Here is a 19,945-nt window from a genome sequence, read left to right as displayed (position 1 = left end):
TTAAAGATAAAGTTGAATTTGTGACCTGGCTCCTGTCTACTGTCTTGTCTCATCTCCCCTGACTCTTTCTCATCAGTACAGCTGATGCCAGCCTGAACAATACAATCTCCTGAACGTGTCCTGGTATTTGTTCAGCAGCTCTTTCCTTAGGCTTGGAGTCTCTGGTCTGCACACTTCATATTATCCATTTGGCAAAGTTTCATTAGTCCTTCAAGGCCCTTCCTCTGGGCTTCCACAGCATTTATATGCCACCTGCTGCAGCATTAGTTACTGATGTGTCTCCCTATCTAGACTGTGACCACCCTGGGAATAGGACTGTCTCTTTTCTTTGTTCTCTGGGCTTAGCACAGTGCCAGGCTTACAATATGTAAATAAAATCTTGAACATACAAATGAAGGAACGATCTGTCACACACCTGCTGATCCAATCACCCTTAAAGCCAGATAGCTAAATTAATAAAACCAAACCTGATCATTCCCTTCCCAGCTCAAAGAAATTCAGTGAGCTCCTTGAGGTCAGGAGATCAAGACTATCCTGGCTAATACGGTGAAATCCCATCTCTACTAAAAATATAAAAAATTAGCTGGGTGTGGTGGCAGGCTCCTATAGTCCCAGCTACTCAGGACACTGAGGCAGGAGAATGGCGCGAACCCAGGAGGCGGAGCTTGCAGTCAGCTGAGATTACGCCACTGCACTGCAGCCTGGGCGACAGAGTGAGACTCCATCTTTAAAAAAAACCAAAAAACAAAAAAACAAACAAAAAACACAGAAGTTCAGTGAGCTCTTTTGCTTTCCAAGTAGTCCTAACCCCTCAGTGCTTGGTGTTCAGGGACTTCTGCAGCCTGGTCTCAGAGTGCTTTTCCCATTTCATGTTCCCTCCACTTTTTCAGGCCTGACTTGCAGCCAGTCTCTGTCCTTCTCAGCCTGTCTGGGGTTCCTGCCTCTTCCCCTGAGAGGACTTCCTGCTCTGGATATCGAGATAATTCTTGCTATCTCTCATTCTCATGTCTCATCCAAAGTGTCCTATTAAGGCTCAGCTCTGAGGGCAGGGATGAGGATTTCTTCCAGCACAGCCCAGCACTTGACAAGAAATGGAGGGCCTCATAAATTCTGGTGTCTTCTTTGGGGAACAGAAGCCACATCGGTATGTAGAATCTCCATCTCTGCCCTGCAGAACAGCTTTGAGACTTTCACTTCCTGACACCACAAATCATTTCTCCACTAGATTCAATCTTAACTTCCTCACCTGCCAAGACCATCTGCCTCAGCTCTTGCACTCTGCTTTCTCATCTTCTCATTAACCCTCACCCTCTGCACAGATTTTGGAGCTTACAACATAGGGCAGAACCCTCTAGCATAAGTCACCATCAGTAGATGACCTTGTAAGACTTGGTTCCTGCTCCGAGGTCCCCTGTGGCTCTCAGATGCCCCCAACTGTATCTTGCTATGTGCCAGGCCTACCCACCTGAAGGAAGCAAGTTCCAGGCTGGGTGCCCTCAGGCAGCGAGGCATTGTAGAAAGTCCTCTGGAATTGGGGCTCATTATCATTCACATCTTGCAGGGCCACGTTAACTGTGGCAGAGGAGGCTAGAGGGGGCAGGCCACCATCTGTGGCCACCACAGTCAGCTGTGGCTGAGGTTCCAACTCATAGTCCAGTGAGGCAGCCGTAGTGATAATGCCTGAGGTGGGGTCAATGGAGAACCAGTGGGTGTGGGCGCCAGGGGCTAGGCTGTAAGTGACCTGACCATTGGTGCCTTGGTCAGGATCCCGAGCAGTCACCCGCACTACAAAGCTGCCAGGCAGCGCAACCTCAGGCAGGGGCTCAGGTTGGTAGAACTGGCGGTCAAAGGCAGGTGCATTGTCGTTGACATCAGTGACGTGCAGCACAAAGGCAGCCTCGGCCCGCAGTGGAGGTGAGCCTGAGTCTGTGGCTGTAACCCTCAAGTTATAGGCATCCCTCTCTTCCCGATCCAGCCGCCGAGCCACACACACCAGATAGATGACGCTGTCTTGGGTGCTTAGGGCAAAGTGGCCCTCTCCACCTTCCAGGGACACATTGACATGGGCAAAGTCACCATCATCTGGGTCTGACACAGAGATGCGAGCAACAAGCTGTCCAGGTGGGGCGGCCTCAGACACTTGGGGGGAGCCATCTGCACTGAGAAAGATGACAGTCATGGAGGGCTGATTGTCATTGGCATCTCGCACATGCACAGTCACAAAGGCTGAGCCCAACTCAGGGTGAGCCCCACCATCTCGTGCTTGCACCACCAGTTCATGGACCCGCCGTTGCTCAAAGTCCAGTGGCCGCTCTAACTGAAGCAGCCCCGTGTGCGCGTCGATGGAGAAGGGTCCGTCACCCTCACTCTGCCTCCGATTGATCTCATAAGTCACAGCCCCATTGGCACCAGCATCGGCATCAGATGCGAACACCTGCAAGACAGGACTGCCAGGGGCCAGGCTCTCAGACACCACAGCATGATAGCGGCTCTGATTGAAAGCTGGAGCATGGTCATTGATGTCCAGCAGTGTCACGTCCAGCAGGGTCTGGGCCCTCCGGGGTGGTGAACCACCATCATAGGCCTCCAGCTGTAGCATATAGTGTGAGCGGTTCTCTCGGTCCAGTTCCCCAGTAACTACCAGCTCAGGCACTGGGGCCCCATCTGGACCGGGGCGTGTCTCCAGCCGGAAAGTCTCTCCAGCCCCATCACCAGATAGCGCATAGCCCTGGGTTCCCAGATGCCCAGCATCTGCATCACGAGCAGGCTCCAGTGGGTAGCAGGTGCCAAAAGCTGTATGCTCAGGTACCTGCAGGGCAGCCCGAGCCTGTGGGAAGGCTGGAGCATGGTCGTTGATGTCAGCCACTCGCACTGTAACTTCCACGGTGGCACCATCAGGAGTGACTGCAGTGAAGCGGTAGCGGTCCCGCTGCTCACGGTCCAAGACACGGGCTGTACGGACAACCCCACTGTGTTCATCAATGGCCAGGTCTGTGCCCACGCCGCTGCCCTCCTGGGCGGAGATGAAGTACATGAGAGGAGCTGCCGTGCCTGCCGGAAGCCCCGCACTGATGTCCCCAATCAGTGTACCTGCTGGCTGCTCCTCATCAATCTGCAAGTCCAGGCTCCCAGCCTGAGCCCAGGCACCTGGCACCCCAGCTCCCAGCAGCAGCAGCAGCAATGGTAGCAGGAGGCGGGGCCTGGGGCTCTTCATGCCAGGGCAGGAAGGCACAATGCCCGGCTCCTTCTGCATGACAAGGGTAGTCCAGCTGTGCCTTGGGCTCCAGCTCCAGGCCAGGCTCTGGGCCCAGCTTGACCTCAGACTTTGGGTCAGGTCCCACTGGGGCCCTGGCTCCAGCTCAGACTCCTTGACCTGGGAGAAAACAGAAGGAAACAGGTCATGACAGAGGAGGGATCAGCAGTCCAGATAACCTGGACAAGGCCACATCGATATTCAGACATGCTCAGCCCCCAGCAGGCCCTTGTGCTGCCTCACACTCATCTTAGGCCACGTGGATCTCTGCCTCAGGACTCTTTGGGGCCACTCCAGTCTTCTCCTTGGCAGATCCCATCCTTTCCTACCCTCAGCAGATTTTTCTGCGTCCTATTTTTTTTAGGTGTGAATGCCCACAAACTCCCTTCTTCCTATTTCTAGGCTTAAAACTATGGGCATTCTTTTCTCATTTTCTTCTCATCCAGAATTAATACTCGCTTCTTCCAGCCTCTATAACCATGTATTTGGTAACCTTTCCTGAACTGTCAACCTTTTCCTCTCTCCTGGAGCTTTCCATCAGTACTACATATGCTCAAGTCTCTCTCTCTCTCCCCACCCCCAACTCTGCTAGAAGGGAATGATGTTGTTCCCTTAGCTCTACTTCCCTACTCCCCTCTCCATTCAATAAGAGATTGAACACCTACAATGTGGAAGCACTGATGATACCACAGTAAATAAAAGAAACGGTCTCTGGCTTCAGAGAGCTTATAGTCCATGAGTTGAACAAGTAATTACAAGTGTGATAAGAGTTGTGAAGAAGACGTACATAGAGCAAGGAGGAATATAAGAGAAGCAACACAGGCAGAGAGTCAGGGAGTCCGTGTTTTGCCTAGGAAGTGACATTGAAGTTGAGATCTAAATGACTAGGCGCTAGCTAGGCAATGGTGGCCAGAGAAGGGGATATAGAAAGGAGAGAAGGACGTTCTAGAAGAGTGAGCAGAATGTGGAAAGACTTAGAACCCACAGTCAAGGTGGGGCTCAGAGTGTCTGAGGGTGGGGTGGGGTGGGGTGGGGGGGCATGTGTGTGAAGCATAGTGCTAGGGGCAGAGGGTATGAAACAAGACAGGGACTTGTAAGCTGCATTGAAGATTCTGACATTATCCTAAAGGCAAATGGAAACTACTAAAGCACTTCAAGGAGGAGTGCCAGAATAGGACCTATATTTTGTGAAGATAGCTATTGCAGTCCTTTGGAAAGCAAAGATCACGCAGATCGGACAGTGAGAAGGCACTTATGGGCATCCAGGAGATGACACTGCTTTGATGGTAACTTGGATGAGTGTAAGCAATGAACATGGCAAGAAGTGGATAGGTCTGTGGTGGGGTTCAGGAGGTAGAGAGGCCAGGCCTGCTGACTGCTTGAAGGCAGAGGATGAAGGATTGGGAGAAGTCAAGGATGATGCCCACATTTCTGACCTGAACTACCAGCTGGATAAAGATGTCCTTAACTGCTCAGAAAGAAAAAGAGGCAGGGCAAGGGACCAAAGAGGGGTGGTGCCTCTGGGTCCAAAGGGAACCAGGGTTTCAAATGATGCTTAAGATCAGGAAGGAAACGCCCTAGAGCCCCTTAGTTTAGTGAGTAAGTGAGAGAAGAATCCGTGGATAAGTGAGAGCAAAGACTGAAGATGGGACGTAGTCACCAGAGGGAAGAGGGACATTCAGAAGCTACAGCCCTTTCTGAAAGGTTGTTTCATTTCCCCCATTTTCTCATTTCTCACACTCTCCTCCCTTTATGCAATGAGGCTTCCTTTCTTGTGACACTGCTTTCACTAAGCTTCCAAACATCTCCATGTTCTACGTTGGCGGCCACTTTTTTATCTTCCTTTTATTGGGTCATTCTGGAACACTGAAACACTGATCACTGGCTCCTCGAAATCTCTTCTCCTAGGTTTCACATTGTGACCCCACCTCTTATTTCCATCATGCTTCCCTGCCCACTCCTCCATCTCCTTTGCAAGTTCTTTTTCCTCTGCCCACTCCTTCACAATTGGTGCTCTTTGGGGTTCAGTCCTGGGCAGCCTCTTTTCCCACTCTCCACACTCTGCTTGAGTGATCTTACCCACTCCCATGCCTTCAGTTCAAATATATCAATCATTTTTTATGTGCCATCTATTTGCTAATGACTTTCCAATCTCCAGCTCCAGCTCTGAAGAGCTCTGGAGACACATGTCCAGCCATGTACTGGGCTTTAGTATCCCCAGCCATCACCTCAAACTGCTTCTCCTCCATTCCTATTCCTGTGAATAGGGCCACCATCTATCCAGGTGTCCAACTAGCAGTCCAGAAGCTCTCCTTGTGTCCTTGCTTATCTTCAGTCCTGATTTCCAATTAGTCACGTAAACCCCACCACTTCAACTAGACATGTCTCAGGTCTTTCCTGTTTCTCCTAACTGCCACATCCCAGTCCTTGTGCCACATCCCAGAACATCTCTCCTTGTGATTCCTGTAACAGCTCCTCACTGGTCTTCCGCTTCCTGGCTTGGGCCTTCTGATCCATCTCCACTTGACTGGAGATACCCACAAAACTCTCACCAAACCACTCCTGATGAAAGGTTTCCACTGGCTCCCATAACTGACGGCAGAAAACAAATGCCCCTCTACAGAAAGAAAGGCAACCACACAAACTTGTGTCTACAGTGTCAAGAGGTTCATGGACACTAACTAGGTATAGAACTTCTGATCTACAAGATAAAGTCCAACCTCCTTAACATGTCTTCATGATCTGAGCCCTGCCAACTTCTCCACAGTCCCTCACCTTTACTTCCCCCACCATACCTTGCACTCCAACATGAAATCTATTACCATGCTCCTTCCTTGCTGCTTCCTAACTCCTTGCCTTGTATTTGCTACTGTTTTGTCATGAGATATCCTCTAAAAATCCTCTTCACATAATCACTCCCTCCTGCCCATGCAGAGCCTATTATACACACTACTGGGCTCCCATTACTTTTGGTAAACACTGACAATAAATGGCACAGCAGCCTCAATTTGTTCATGTGTCTGCCCTCTGCACTGGATTGAAGACTCCTTGAGGGCAGTGACAGGTCTTGGTTAGTCTCTTGATTCTCCAGCATTTAGTAGAGTTATAGCAAGAGCAGGCAGCCCGTGCTAAATGAATGGTCACAATCTCATGCTTCCACACCATCATACTCACATAACACACTGATAGAGACACATCCATGGTCATGCCAACTGAGACAACACACACAAACACATGTGAGCCCAGGACCCTGAGGCACCTTGGTCAGTCCTATGACTACACAAATGTGTCCTCAGGTCTTTACAGATTTGCTGTGCTGTAGGACTTCCTTTCCACAAAGAGAGGTGGGCTTCTGACTCCCCTATTTACACTTCTGACCCACCTCCTCTCTCCCATCTGTGAGAAACAATAAAAAGAACAGGGGCTTTGGAGCTTGGACTGGGTTTGAGCCCCAGGCTGGGCATTATGTCCGTAATCTGTAAAATGGCTATGGTGACACCTATCCTGTGGGGTTTTGTGAAAATTAGAAACAATGTAAGAAAGGAACACAGAGCTGGGTATTTGCTAGACTCTCTTTCATGAATTCCCAGCACCATCCCCTGATAGGCCTCCTCTCTGCCTTCATCCCAGCTTTAGAATCCTGGGGTTGTATGTGTGCCGCATGGAATAACAGGTCAGAGGGATTCAGAACAAGGAGGTCAGGTGAACCCAGGCCTGATTCGAAGAGGGGAGAGGATGAGAGTACAAAGATGGTTCCAGGGCCCAGATCAGGTCAAGGGGTAAGGATGGCCCTATTGATTTAATCAGTTAGTGGAGAGAAAGCAGTCATGGTTTGGAGGGAGGGAAGATAATAGTGAGGCCAATGTGATTATCATACTCTGTATCATAGTTACCTGTCTTCCTACCCAGACAAGTAGCTGTTTGTCAGCCCAGACTGTATTTTAGTCATCTTTGTATGTAGCATGGAGCATAGCATATAGTACATGATAAACACGTTTTCTGAATGAAGGAATCTATGAATGGTATGAGATAAATCTCAGGTGAAAGACTAGCCTTCAAGAGGAGAGACTCAGGTCCAGGCAGATGCCCTGTATGAAAATAACTCCTTCTCCCAACCTGTGCTCCTTCCACTGCAAACTCTTGCAGAACACTTTCACAGTGGACACACAAAAGTGCACAATCACAAAGCCACAGCCCCATGCACTGCCTGGCACTCCCTCTCTCACGCTGTCAGGCTTACGCAGATGCATTCTCATGCAGGCAGATTCACATGCACACAGGTACATTCAACACATGCTCATACACACATGCACAGAGGCTTGCTTTAACATATACACAGCCAGCGCACACACACAGAGACCGCTTCCCATATATATGCAGAAGCACATTTTCCACACAGATGAGCCTATTCCTTCACATGGAACCCACCCACACACATATGCAGGCTTACATACACACACACAGAGAAACACACACACAGAAAGACACTTTCTCACGGCCCTCACACCAAGAGGTATGTTCACACCCTCTGATATGCCCCCACATACACACACACACACCCCCTCCACACACACAGGCCCAGTGTCACGTATGCACGGACTGACAAGGAGAGCATGCATTCACACTTGAAGACCCACCCACACGCAGGCATGCTCTCACACATGCTGCCAGGGCACTCGTGGTCAGCTCTGCGGCTGCAGCTGTGACCTCCAGGTCCCTGGGGCCTCTGTCTGGACTGTGCCTCATCACTTCCTGCTACAAGGCTTCCAGTTCCAAACTCGAACTCCAGACTCTCTCCCGAGACCGTCTCATGCTCGCTCCAGCTCTCCTCTGCACCATCTCCCCAAGTCTGTCCAGTGTTTCTCATTCCTCTTCCCTGAGACTGGCTCCTCCTCCCTGCTCTTGTCTCTTTCCCTATCCAGGTCTGTCCCGTCGCTTCCCCCAGATCTGGCCTGCCCCTCCGTCTTGTCTCTTTCCCAGTATGCGCTGCATCCTGCCTAGATCTGTCTTCTTCCTTCCCCCAAATCTGTCATGGCTCTTCTCCCACCTGATTCTGCCTTGCTACGTGCCCTCACCCTGTCCCCAGTCCTGCTACTTGGTCCTCTGACTCCATCCTGCTCTCCTCCTCCATCCCCACATCTGGGCCTCTGGAACCACAGCTGGTTCTCATTAGGAAGGGGAGGGGCAAGACTGTTCATTGGGGCCTGAAACGTGATGTCAATTCCCCCTCCCTCACTAACAGAGCCCCCCTCACACCCCCAGCCTGTGTGTCTATAGGACCTGGAAGCAGGGTGAACATGGGAGAGGAAAGAGAGGTGGGCTGGTGGGGAGGAGCAGGGGGACTACAAGGGAAGGGGGTGCTCCAGGAGGAAGTAGACGAGTGGCCCGAGACGCTGAAGGGGAAGCAGGCTGGGGGAGCTGGCACCACCCAGGCCTCTTCCCTCAACTTCCTGTCCCAGGGCCAGCGAGGGGCAGAAAGACAACAGGGGTGAGGAGGGGCGCCACGAAAGGCAGATGGGCTAGAAGTGGAGGAAGAAGAGGGTAGCCTCAGTGAGCAAAGGGGTGAGGATACAGGGCCAGGCATAAAGGAAAGAGGAAGCGGGAAGAGGTTCCGGTAGGGGGATGACAGGGAGCAAGACTGAGGGAGAGTGACTGTGTATGGCAGAGGAAAAAGGGAGCGGCGCTAACTCAGAAAGGGGAGGTGAGTTGAGGCAGGAACAGCCCCAGCCCCACCGGTGTGTGCTGGGCCAGAGCTGGAGGAAGGAGGAGGGGGCTCAGGAGGGAGGAGGAGACAGCTGACAAATTAGCTTCCCTGGATATCCCTGGGACAGCCCCATAGGACGGTGGCCAGAGCAGTGCCCAGGCCTGGCTCTGTCCCTCCTGAGGACTAGTTCCCAGGAAGTACTCCAGGGAGATGCTGAGGACAGATGTGAGCAGAAGAGGCAGAGGAAAAGTCTATTTTCTGAGCTTTTATGGTGTGCTGGGCCCTGTGCCAAGCAATTCACAGACAGTATCTCATTTAATCACCATAACAACCCTGTGAGGAAGGAATCCCGGCTTCCATTTTTAAACAAGGAAATTGAGACTCAGAGTGAAACAATTTTCCTGAGTTAACACAGCCTTAATTTGGTCCCAAGACTATGTAGTCTATGTTGCGTGAGATTTCCCTCCTCCTCAGGGAGGAGAGAAAGATGGAGAGAATAAGAAATTACAGGGAAGTTGAGGGGACAGAGTCCTGGCAGGACAACAGAGGCCTGAAAAGGAAGATAATCTGGAGGAGGGAGGTGAAGAATGAGGCCTCTGGGAGAGTCTGGGTTGGCAGTGGTAAGGCTGAGGATACAGGTGTGAGGAGGTGAAGGTGAGAAGACTTGGTCACTGGCTCTCCAGGAAGATGAGGGAGTGGAAGGACTCTAGACTGCAGCCTACCTACCAGGGTTCCGGCCAGGTTACTAAAGTGGTTCCATTCGGACACTGCAGAGGAAAAGCCATTTTGGGGGGTGACTGTTGGGATCCCCATGTGGAGATATTCAAGCACAGTTGGGTTTACAAGCCTGCAGCTTAGCATAGAGACCAGGGTTGGAGATTTAGAAGTCATGGGGTAACTGAAAGCTGTGGCCTTAGAGACTCCATCAGATAGAATGTGTAGCGTGAGAAGAGAGTCTTGGATAGAACCCTGAGAACTAGTTACATTAAGCGGCAGGCTGAAGAGATTTTTATTCTTCCTGGGGACAGTATCACAGAAGTTAAGGGAGACAACATTTCAAAAAAAGAAAGGGATCGATAATGTCCAATGTTGCTGAGAATTCAAGTAAGATAGGGGCTGAGAAGTGGACACCGAATTTAGCAGTGAGGCGGTCTCTAGTGATCATGCAGAAAACTGTGTCAGAAGAGTACTAAGGGTGCAAGCCTCTTGCAGTGGGAAATGAGAAAGAATGGATCAACCAGTAGCTAGCCATAGACCAGACATCAGCACGGATTCATTCACCAATACATGCTTGCTACACCCCTAGAACAGGGAGACAATATATCATAGCAAGGCAGGACAGGATAGTGGCTAAGATGCAGACTCCAGGGCCAAGCCAGCTGGATTTGGTTCCTAGTTTCACTTACTGGCTGTGTGACTTTGGGCAAGCCACTTAGTTTCTCAGTGCTTCCATTTCCTCATTTATAAATAAGGACAATAATAATACCTACTACATTGTATTTGGCTGTTAGAGTAGTGTCTGGCACATAGTAAACTTCATAAGTATGTGAGCATGAGATATTATTATAGTGGTTAAGAAGATAGGCTTGACTGTCAGGCTGGAGTTCAAATCCTGACTCGACCACTTAAGCATGAGTCTAGACAAGTTACTAAACATTCTAAGTGTTAGTTTCCTCTTAAACCTCTGGGGTTTAAAGTGCTTACCTTAAATGGTTGATATGAGAGTTAATGAAATAATTCTAACAATAAACATAGCACAATGTCCAGCAACAGTGAATGCTCATTAAATGTTAGCTGCTGCTGTTGTGTGCCACACACACAGTAACTCTGCAATAAGTGTTATTTCAGAGATGAGGAAACTGAGGGCTCAAAGAAGGTAGCAGAGAGATATTTAGAATGATCTAGAATGCAGTTCTGACAGACTCCAAAGCTAGTGCTTTCTGTTAGACCACATTGCTTCTCTGCTGGAGGGCTCAGGATGCCCAGATAAAAGGTCATATAACTGGCAGGCAGCAAAGCAGGGAAGGAGAATGATCAAAGTTCTGTTTTAGGAGAATACATCTGGCAGTGTGTGCAGGGTGGGTGAGAGGAGGAGGAGCTCAATGTTGAGAAATTGTTAGTCCAGGTAGAGGGTCAGGTGAGCATGGGGGCAGGTGGCAAGAGAGGGGACGGAACATGGAGGATGATTGGAGGCCTCCAGGAGACAAAGAAAAAATGGAGAGGGGAGAGGAGGTCCTGGGTATTCATGTGAAGTGATTCAATGATAAATCTGTTATTCAACAAATACTTGTTGAAGATTTACCATGTGCCAAATGCCATACTAAGCACTAGGGATAGAAGTGACACAGACAGATCAAGTCCTTTCCTTCATGATGTTCACAGGTAGGGAGACTTGGCAGGGATAGGCAGGGCAGGGTGAGGGAGCTGGGGCACGGGGTAGTGACAGTCAGCAAGGTGCCCCAAATTCTGACCCTGACAATCAGGGTCTAGGCTGTAGAAGAGGTCAATGAGGCCAGAGCTAGCAGAAAAGTTGGAGATGTAGCAAACAGATGTCAAAATAGAAGAACAAATTTGGAAAAGTGGGAGGCTGAGGGTAGGACAGCATAGTAGAAGGGCTGAGATGTTAGAAGTAAAATTAACTAAGTTAATAGTTGAACACTTAATAATTTTCCTTCTGAATCCCCAAAACAACTCTCTTAAGGAGATACTACTACCTCCATTTTCACCTAATGAAAGGGGAGCTCAAAGAAGCTAAGTCATCCAGGCCATAAATAGTGTGGCTGGAAAGTCTAAAGTGTGGCTCCCTCTCCCTTCTTTTTTCTCTTTCCTCCTTTCCTTCTTTCTTTTTCACCATCCATAGAGAAGTGTGTTCTAGGCTCTGAGAGATAACAAGCTTCTTCCATCCAGTAGCTTAGAAAGAGAAAAAAATAACAAGGACATCGCAGCATACTAAGTGAGCAGAGAAGGGCTTGGAAGTTCCAGGTGGACCTTCTGGAGGAGGTGCCCTCTCACCAGGAGACACAGGGAAACGGAAGCCCCTCCCAAGTGGCAGTGGTTGAAAGTGCCCTGGTGTCAGAAGGTTACCTAGGGAAGATGGATACGGGAGCTGAAGGAAGAAGAGTCAGCAGGAAGCTGGGAAAAAGCTGGGAGACAATAGCATGAACCCCTGGGAGGGGCTTTTGCTAGCAGATACCAGGGCATCAGAGGAGAGAGAGTCTAGTCTTGCCTCTGTTACCACTGACAGGCAGGACAGGCAAGAGGAAAAAGGTACAAGAATCAAGGAACCTAATATGGGGAGGACTGAGGCCAGGATGCCAGGAGTTGGAGGGCTCAGGGTGGGTGAGTCCGCAGGGTAAAAGGGCATTAAAGGAAGAAGCAGCCTAGGACACCTCTGGGGAAAGAATCTGGTGAGGCACTGTAATGCCTTGTAGCCTGGCACAGCTTCTGTGACAGGTCACAGTTTCTGCTTCTCTCATCCCTTCTCAGAGCCCCAGTAGATACCTGACTCAATGGATTTGGGTCTGCAAACTTCTGGTACTTCTTAAATATTTGCTAACTGAATGAAAGATAAAGTACAGATAAGGGTGAGGAAGAGGTTTGAGTGAGACGAAGGAAGGATAAGTTGTAGGTGAGGGGAGTGGAAGTGTCTCCAGCAGAGTAAGTGGGTAGTGTGAAAATTTCTTAATTATGTGGGCAGCTCAGACTAGGTGTCAGTCTTCTGAAGAGTGAACAAGGGTGAGGGATGTGCTGTGAGGTACCCATGTATTCATTCATTTTGTTCACAGCCAAGCACCTGTGTGGGACCCTGAGTCACAAAGATGAGTAATATGCACTCTTGCCATCAAGGAGGTCCCAGCGTGGTTTGGGGAGACAAGACAGGGAAGAGGTAATGACAACAATGAAACACAGAGTTCAAGCCTGCCTGGTGGAGTCATTAAAGGCAGGGTTTGAGACCAGATATGAGGAAGGGAAGGGATAAGCCAGGAGGAGAAGGCAGTGAAGGGCCTTTCAGGCAGGCAGAGCAGTATTTGCAAAGGGCCAGAAGCATGGAAAAATGTAGTGTCTTTGGTGAACTACAGGAAATTCAATATGGCTGAAACTCAAAATGTGAGGGGGCTAGGGAAATGGGACAGGTGATGAGACTAGGAGGCTTGGGGAGGTCAGGCTATGATCTCATAAGCCTCATTAAAAAGAAAAGATTTTGTTCAAGGAAAATGGAAGGCATTTGAATAATGCTGAGCAGGGAGTGACATAGTTGGATTTGTACTTTAGGAAGGTGTCTATTACTGCAATGAAAATAATGGATTGAAAGAAGGAAGAGAAGTGTAGAAAGAAAAGTTAGGAGGCTCTTGCAAAAATTCATGTGAAAAGATGGTAGATGAGGGCAACAGCAGAGGTGATGGAGAAAGGGGATGGGATATCAGAGATTGCTGGAGAGAAGATAGAACCAACAGGTTTCAAGGGATTTCTGGATTATGGGATATGTGGAGAAGGGAATGGTTACAGTTAATTTCTGGGATTCCAGCTTGCAACCTGAGTGGGGATGGTCATTTGAGGGAGGAAGGAATGATGAGATCAGGTTTGCACATGATAAGGGGTCTGCGAGCTATACAGTAAACAGCAGGCATGCAGCAGGTATGCAGAAATGGGGCCTAGAAGAGTGATGTTTTTGAGTCATCAGCCTATAGATGTTAATTAAAGCCTTGCAAAATGAATGAAATTGATTACCTAGAGGTGTGTATACAGTGAGACAATAAGAAGGTCCAAGCCAGAACTTTAAGGAACAGTGACATTCAGGGGGCATACAAAGGATCCCTCAAAGCAGACTGAGACAGAATAGCTAGGAGGAGCTCCAGGGGAGATACGTACCATACTGTAACTTTCCGCTTATTTGCCTGTTAAATGTTCATGGAATAAAATCATGGCTCAGAAGCCAAACGACAAGAACAACTCAAAGAGAAAAGAATGGTCAATAATATCAGCTCCTCCCGAGAGGTCAGGCAGTTAAGGACTTTTGAAAAGATCCTCCAGATTGAGCAGAAGAGATGCTACTTTCTTCTAGGGAAAGCAGTTACATTTGAGGGGCAGGCACAAATGGGAAGTGAGGAAGTAGGAACAGCTATATGCAGAAGACTCTTTCACAAAATGTGACAGTGAAGAAAAGTGAGGAAGCCTCTTAGCTAATGGGGTATTACAGGGTTAAAGAAAGATAGGAGAGGCTGGAGGATCTTTATGTCCTCCCAGGAGGAATGGGAGAAAGGAAGGAACTGGAGACACAGGAAACACATGGAATAATCAGTTGAGGTCCCTGTGGAAGGGGAAAGGGATGGGATCTGTAACACAGGTAGAGGATTGGCCTTAACTAGAAGAGACACCACTTCATTCTTATAGGAAGGAAGGAGAAAAGATTGAAGAGGATGCAGATAAAAGTTGAGGGAGGAGGCAGAAATCTGAGGGAATTCAAACCAGATGGCCTCAATTTCCTCAGTGAGCCAGAAGACCAGGTTGTCCACTCTTAAATCCTTCCTTTCCTTCACCACCCCCGCCCCACGTCTGCTTTGTCACTGAGCCCTGCTGATCCCACTGCCTAAAGAGCTCTTGAAACCATCCACTTTCTCCTCTACTGCCACTACTCCAGTTCAGGCCAGTGTTATACTCTCCTGAGTTTCTGCAAGAGCCAACTGTGCTCCTTCTCAGGGTCCTTCTCCAGTAGCCTCATGGCAGTCAGAGTGGTATTTCTAAAATGAATCTGATCATATCGCTCCACAGCTTCCAATGATTTGGTAACTCGCCATTATTCTTGGGTTAAATGAATTTCTTTCTGTGGCCTCCTAGACCCTGCATGGTCTAAGCCTCCATTTACCTCTCCCACAGACTCTCTCCCTCTCATCACCTCATGTTGTAAGTGTCAGGCTCACTGAACTGCTTTATCCCTCACACACACACTATTTTTCTTTACATGGGCTTTTACATGCTGCTCCCTTGGCTTGGCATATTCTCCACCCACTCCATCAAGTTTAAGTTTAAATGCCACTTCCTTCAGAAAGCCTCTTCTGACTTCCCTATATTGGCCTAGGTTACTCTGCTGTGTGCTGCTATATTACAACACTAACTTCACAGCCTGTAAGCTCCATGAGGATAAGGACCATGTCCATTTTGTTCACCCTTGTGCTGCCAACTCCTGTCACAGTGCCTAGCAGAGTAGGTGCCTAGTACGTGTTTGTTAAATGAATGAATTAGTGTATTGATTAATTAATCTACTGAAAAACAATGGTGTGAGGTATGTGGGGTAATGAGCGTGAAGAAAATAGAAAAAATTTCATCTATTTATTTATGAAGGGCCCAGTTGAGGTTGGAATTTTTTAGAAGTATGAATTTATAGAAGCATCCCCTCGTGTAGTTGAGAAATCATTCTAGTTAGGGGCAATAATTTGAGGGATGAGTTTGGAAGACAAGGAAACACAGTGGCCAAGGAGTGGTTAAAGGGATGATCCCTCGCATATGAGCTGGAAAGAAAGCACAAAGTCAGAAAGGAATAGAGTAGGAGGAAAAAAAGAGGTCAAGGGCAAGAGGTCATTACGAGGTTAAAGAGTGTAATAGGAGTGAGAACATCTGAAAGCTGGAAGGATATAGGAGGCTGTGGGTAGAGAGGGGAATGCAAGAGTTTAGAATTTTAAAGGTGGAATAGTTCTACAGAGTGGTCCTGGGAGGGAAGAAGAAGGTAACAGGAGCTACAGAGGTCAAGAATCTGTGAGGCTGTGGTGTTGAGGGACACTGAGAAACCATGGCAGGATACACTATCCAGATCTTGAAGTTTTCAGGGAACAAGAGGGTGTGCCTGGGAGATCTACGTATGAGAAGGGGTGATGGTGTGAGCATGATAAGTTAAACACAGTTTATTCAGCAGGTGGGACAGTTCTTCCTGTGGTGTGCATGTCATCCATGACTGTCTCCTGGGGTTGTACAAGTGGCTGTGTGGTAAGGGCAACTGTGGCACAGCCTCCTGTTAGTGACAGGCCTCTGGGGCATCCACTATGTATGTGCAGCTCCAAGGAAGTAAACCTAATAAGATGTGCTGTGACAGTGTTTCCAATGGATGTGGATTGCAGTGACACTGTCTCCTGAGAGGTGCTGGTCTACTTGTTTGTTGCTGGTGACAGTGTCTCTGGAGAGTGTTGGCAGTAACAGTGTCTTCCATGGTATGTGTTGGCCTTGACAATGAGCTGGTGGGAGTATGTTGGTTGCAACATTTCTGCTGTGGGTGTGTGTTGTCATGAGAGCATTTTCCGTAGGTGTGTGTTGGCTTGATAGAGTCAGCTGTGGGCATGTGTTGGTTCTGACTGCGGGTGCTTCCTGGGGGTGGGCTTCCTGGAAGCATGTGACGGCTGTGAGGGTACCTCTCGAGGATGTGTGTTCCCTGGGGCTGTGTCCTCTTGTGGCTTGAGTAGGGCTATGACTGTGTCCCTATGGGTATTTGAGAAGTTGACATAAGCGACAATATTTTTCTGGCCTATGACCTTGTGGCTGTGGGCCCAGCCGCCACACTGAGTTCATTGTGCTTCTAGACCTCCCTCTCCCCACCCCCTCCACGTGGGACCCAAGCCTGTGGTGACCTTGCTCTGTCCCCTGCACGGGATTCTGAGCTGGGTATCCCGGACACAAACTCCCAGTTGCTCGAATCTCCCACTCAGAACACGTCTGGGTGACCCCCCTGCATCCACTTCAGGCTGTGCCTTCCTCTCCTCTGCTTCTCTGTACTTCTCCCCGCTCAGTTTCTTTGTCTCTGTCTCAGTTGGTCTCTGTCACACACCCATCCTCCACATTCTGACACATGGGCTCCCGCAAAGCGGGCAACACACCCTCACAGGGACTCGCTCACCATGACACACGCTCCTTCTGACCCTCACACCCTGAGTGACACGCACATGCACATACAGTCAGAGAGACACCCAAGGACACACAACCTCACAGTGACACGCACTGACACACTCCGACGATGCACTGGCACATAATACTGTCGTACCCCACAACCCCGGCGCACGCTCACGCCGCCACCCTCCCCGACTCGATGACACACGCACACAAAGACCCCCAGGCCCTGCCCCCACGCTCACGTTCACGCTCGCCCGGGTCCCGCAGGCCCAGGCCCCCCCTCCCCCATTGTCTCCGGCTCAGAACAAAGCCCCCGGCTCCGCCGCAGCCGTCGCCGCAGCCCCGGGGAGGCCGGCAGGCAGGGCGGGCGCGGCCGGACGGGCCGGGCGGGCGCGGGCACTGACCTCCGCGCGACTCCGGCTCCCTCGCCTGGTGCTGGGGCGCCGTCCGGCCGCGGTCAGCCCCCCGGGCAGCGCCCGCCCGCGCGGGGCCTGGGGCCGCGCATCGTCCGCAGTCGCTGTCTCCTAGGCCCGCGATCCCCTCCCGGCAGCCGCCGTCCGTCCGCGCGCCCTTGGCCGTCGATCGGTCCGTCCGCTGACGCCTGGGCGCCGCCTCCTGCACAGCAGCCCGGCCGAGGATGCGAGCTTCGCAGCCGCGGCCCCGCGCCCCCTCCCCTCCCCTCCCCTCCCCCCGCCCTCCGCGCGGTAACCCGAGCCCCCGCCCCTCCGCCCGCGGAGCCCCCGCCCCCGCCCCCACCCGCGCTCCGCGCCGCCGTCCCCCCCCTTCCCCCGGGCGCCCGCCCGTCCTCCCTCCGCCCCTCCCCTTCCCGGCCCCAGGCCCCGGCTCCGGATCCGGCCCCAGCGCCGCGCGGCGCCGCGCCCCCGTCCCGGTTCCCTTCCCTTCTCCCTGTCACTTCTCCCGTCCTCTCCTCCGATTTGGTTCTCTACGCCCTCTCGTCTCTTCCCCTTCTCTCCGTTCCCTGCTGCTCACCTCCTCCTCTTCCATCTTCTTTCCATCCCCTATTCCCCTCTTCTCCCTCACTGCCCCGGTCTCCCTCTCGCCCCTTCTTTTTTCCAACCGTTATCTCCATTCCCCTCTGCCTTTCTCCCATCCCCTTCTTCTCGCCGCTTCTCCATCCTTTTCTCCCCGCTTCTTCTCGCCTTTCTCTTCTCCTTATCCCTTCTGCTCGATCTCTCTCCAGCCTCTTCACATCATATTCTCTCCATCTCCTTCCCTACCTCTTCTCTTATCCTCTTTTTCCTATCCCTTTGTCCCCGTCTCTCCTCCCCACCTCTTTCTCCCCATCCCCTTCTCCCTGTGTCTTTCGCCTCACCTCATCATCCCCTTTTCCTCACGACTTCTCCCCATTCCCTTTTCTCACCCCTGCCCTTTACCTTACCCGATTTTGCTTCCCCTTCTTCCTTCGTAACCTCAGCCTTCTCCCCTGTTAGTCACTTTTCATTATCCCATGATTTCTATCTCTTTTCTCTCCTTCACCCCCAGGCTCCCTTTTCCCCACTTTCTCTTCATCCCAAATTTGAGGGTAGAGATCGGGAGGTATTGGAAAGAAGAGCTTCGGGGATGGTGGTCCCACTCACAATACACTCCCTAGAAAAATAAAGTGAGGAGGAAACCGGGCAGGGAAGTGGGAAGGGGCTCAAAAAACCAACTTGGGAGAGAATATGGGGAGAGGGGAAATCATACAAAGACAGAGAGCAAGCAATCTTAAAGGAACTGGGAGAGTTCTGACTCCTGTCCTTCTTCCTTAGGACTGCGAGTAGACTGTGAGAAAAACGGGTTTTCTGGACTTGAGATGTGTACAAATGGCACAAAGAAAGCAGGAATTTCTGTGGAGAAGGAACAAAGTTTCAGTTGAAGAAGAAGAGAGTGTGATTTTGGAAGAGGAGTGAGGGAGAGGCTGGGGTCCTTGATCATATCCACGGCTCTGGCTTGGGCAGCTGGGTGGATGGTGGTGAGGCTGGCTGTGCTCCACAAAAGGAGCAGGAGGAGGCTGCAGGGGGTTGGTATGAGGAGATGATGACTGTGACTTGGGGCTGCTAACTTTGAAGTGCTGGTTGGGTAGGTAGGTCTGCAACTTAGAGGAGCGGTCTGGGATGGACATAAATATTTGGGATTCATCTGCAAATGCCGTATAAGCTTGAATATAGGGTGAGGTTTTTGCTTTTTTGTTTTTCCAAAATCATCCCTCAGGAAAGAGGGAGTAACCTTATATTTGAGTCCTTACAAAGTTTCTCATATTACAGGGTTTGCTCTCATTTACTTTATTTTGAACAACAAACCACTGGATAGAGAAGTATGGTATGGTGACTAAGCTTGTGAACTGGAGCCAGACTCCCTGGCTCGGGGTCCAGACTCTCCTATTTACAAGCTGTGTGGCTTTGGGAAAGTTACTTAACTTGTCTCTGCCTCAGTTTTCTCATCTTTAAAGTGGGCCTAAGGATTAAATTATGTAATATATATAAAGCACTATATACCTGGCACTATATAGTAAGTTCCCAATAAATGCTAACTATTTTTACTGTTTGGGTAAGACCCATTAACCTGAAATGTCCTCAACAACGCTATTTTGGATGTATTGTAGTCAAAGAAATTTAACACAGCTTTGGTAACTATTCCTGGTAGTATGACCTCATAACCGCATGTGTTGGATGTATCAAAATATGCTTTTTAAAGATTGCTTTAAAAAGCAATACAGTAGTACTTGGAAGAGGTTTCTGGGATGCCGAAAATGTTCTATTTCTTGACCTGAGTGGTTATATGAACCTGAGTGATGTTTCACTCTGACAGTTCATTGAGCTGAGCACTTATGATGACTTGTGGCCTTTTCTGTATAGATGCTATATTTCAGTAAAAAAGTTAACAGAAATATAATTTTTAAAAGGCATTACATTAAGTGATGTTTTGAAGTCATGAATATACTCAGGCAGGGTGCATGCAAAAAACCAACTGCCCTAGTGTGATGCAAATGAAACTTGGGACTTAGGATAAAGTTTCCAAGGACTGCATCATCTGTAAATTCAAACTGTGCTGTGTCCTCTCCCAAGCCCTTCGCTTAGACTGAAGAGGACATCTGTTCTGGGAAAACATGTAAGATG

General features: G+C 49.9%; 1 protein-coding gene across 1 annotated transcript in view; it reads right to left on the bottom strand.

Moving 5' to 3' along the window:
- Positions 1–17,523, bottom strand: part of DCHS1 (dachsous cadherin-related 1) — a 33,726-nt gene extending 16,203 nt beyond the window's left edge. Inside the window, exons 1-2 of the mRNA XM_025358276.1 lie at positions 17,234–17,523; positions 1,466–3,373 (exon numbers count right to left, since the gene is read on the bottom strand). Of these exons, the coding sequence (XP_025214061.1) occupies positions 1,466–3,253 (1,788 nt within the window). The 5' untranslated portion in view covers positions 3,254–3,373; positions 17,234–17,523. The remainder of the gene's footprint in view (positions 1–1,465; positions 3,374–17,233) is intronic.
- Positions 17,524–19,945: the final 2,422 nt, after the last annotated feature.

Source organism: Theropithecus gelada, chromosome 14, assembly GCF_003255815.1.
Source record: "Theropithecus gelada isolate Dixy chromosome 14, Tgel_1.0, whole genome shotgun sequence".
Lineage (NCBI taxonomy): Eukaryota > Metazoa > Chordata > Mammalia > Primates > Cercopithecidae > Theropithecus > Theropithecus gelada.
This window is presented reverse-complemented; position numbering and strand designations above follow the sequence as displayed.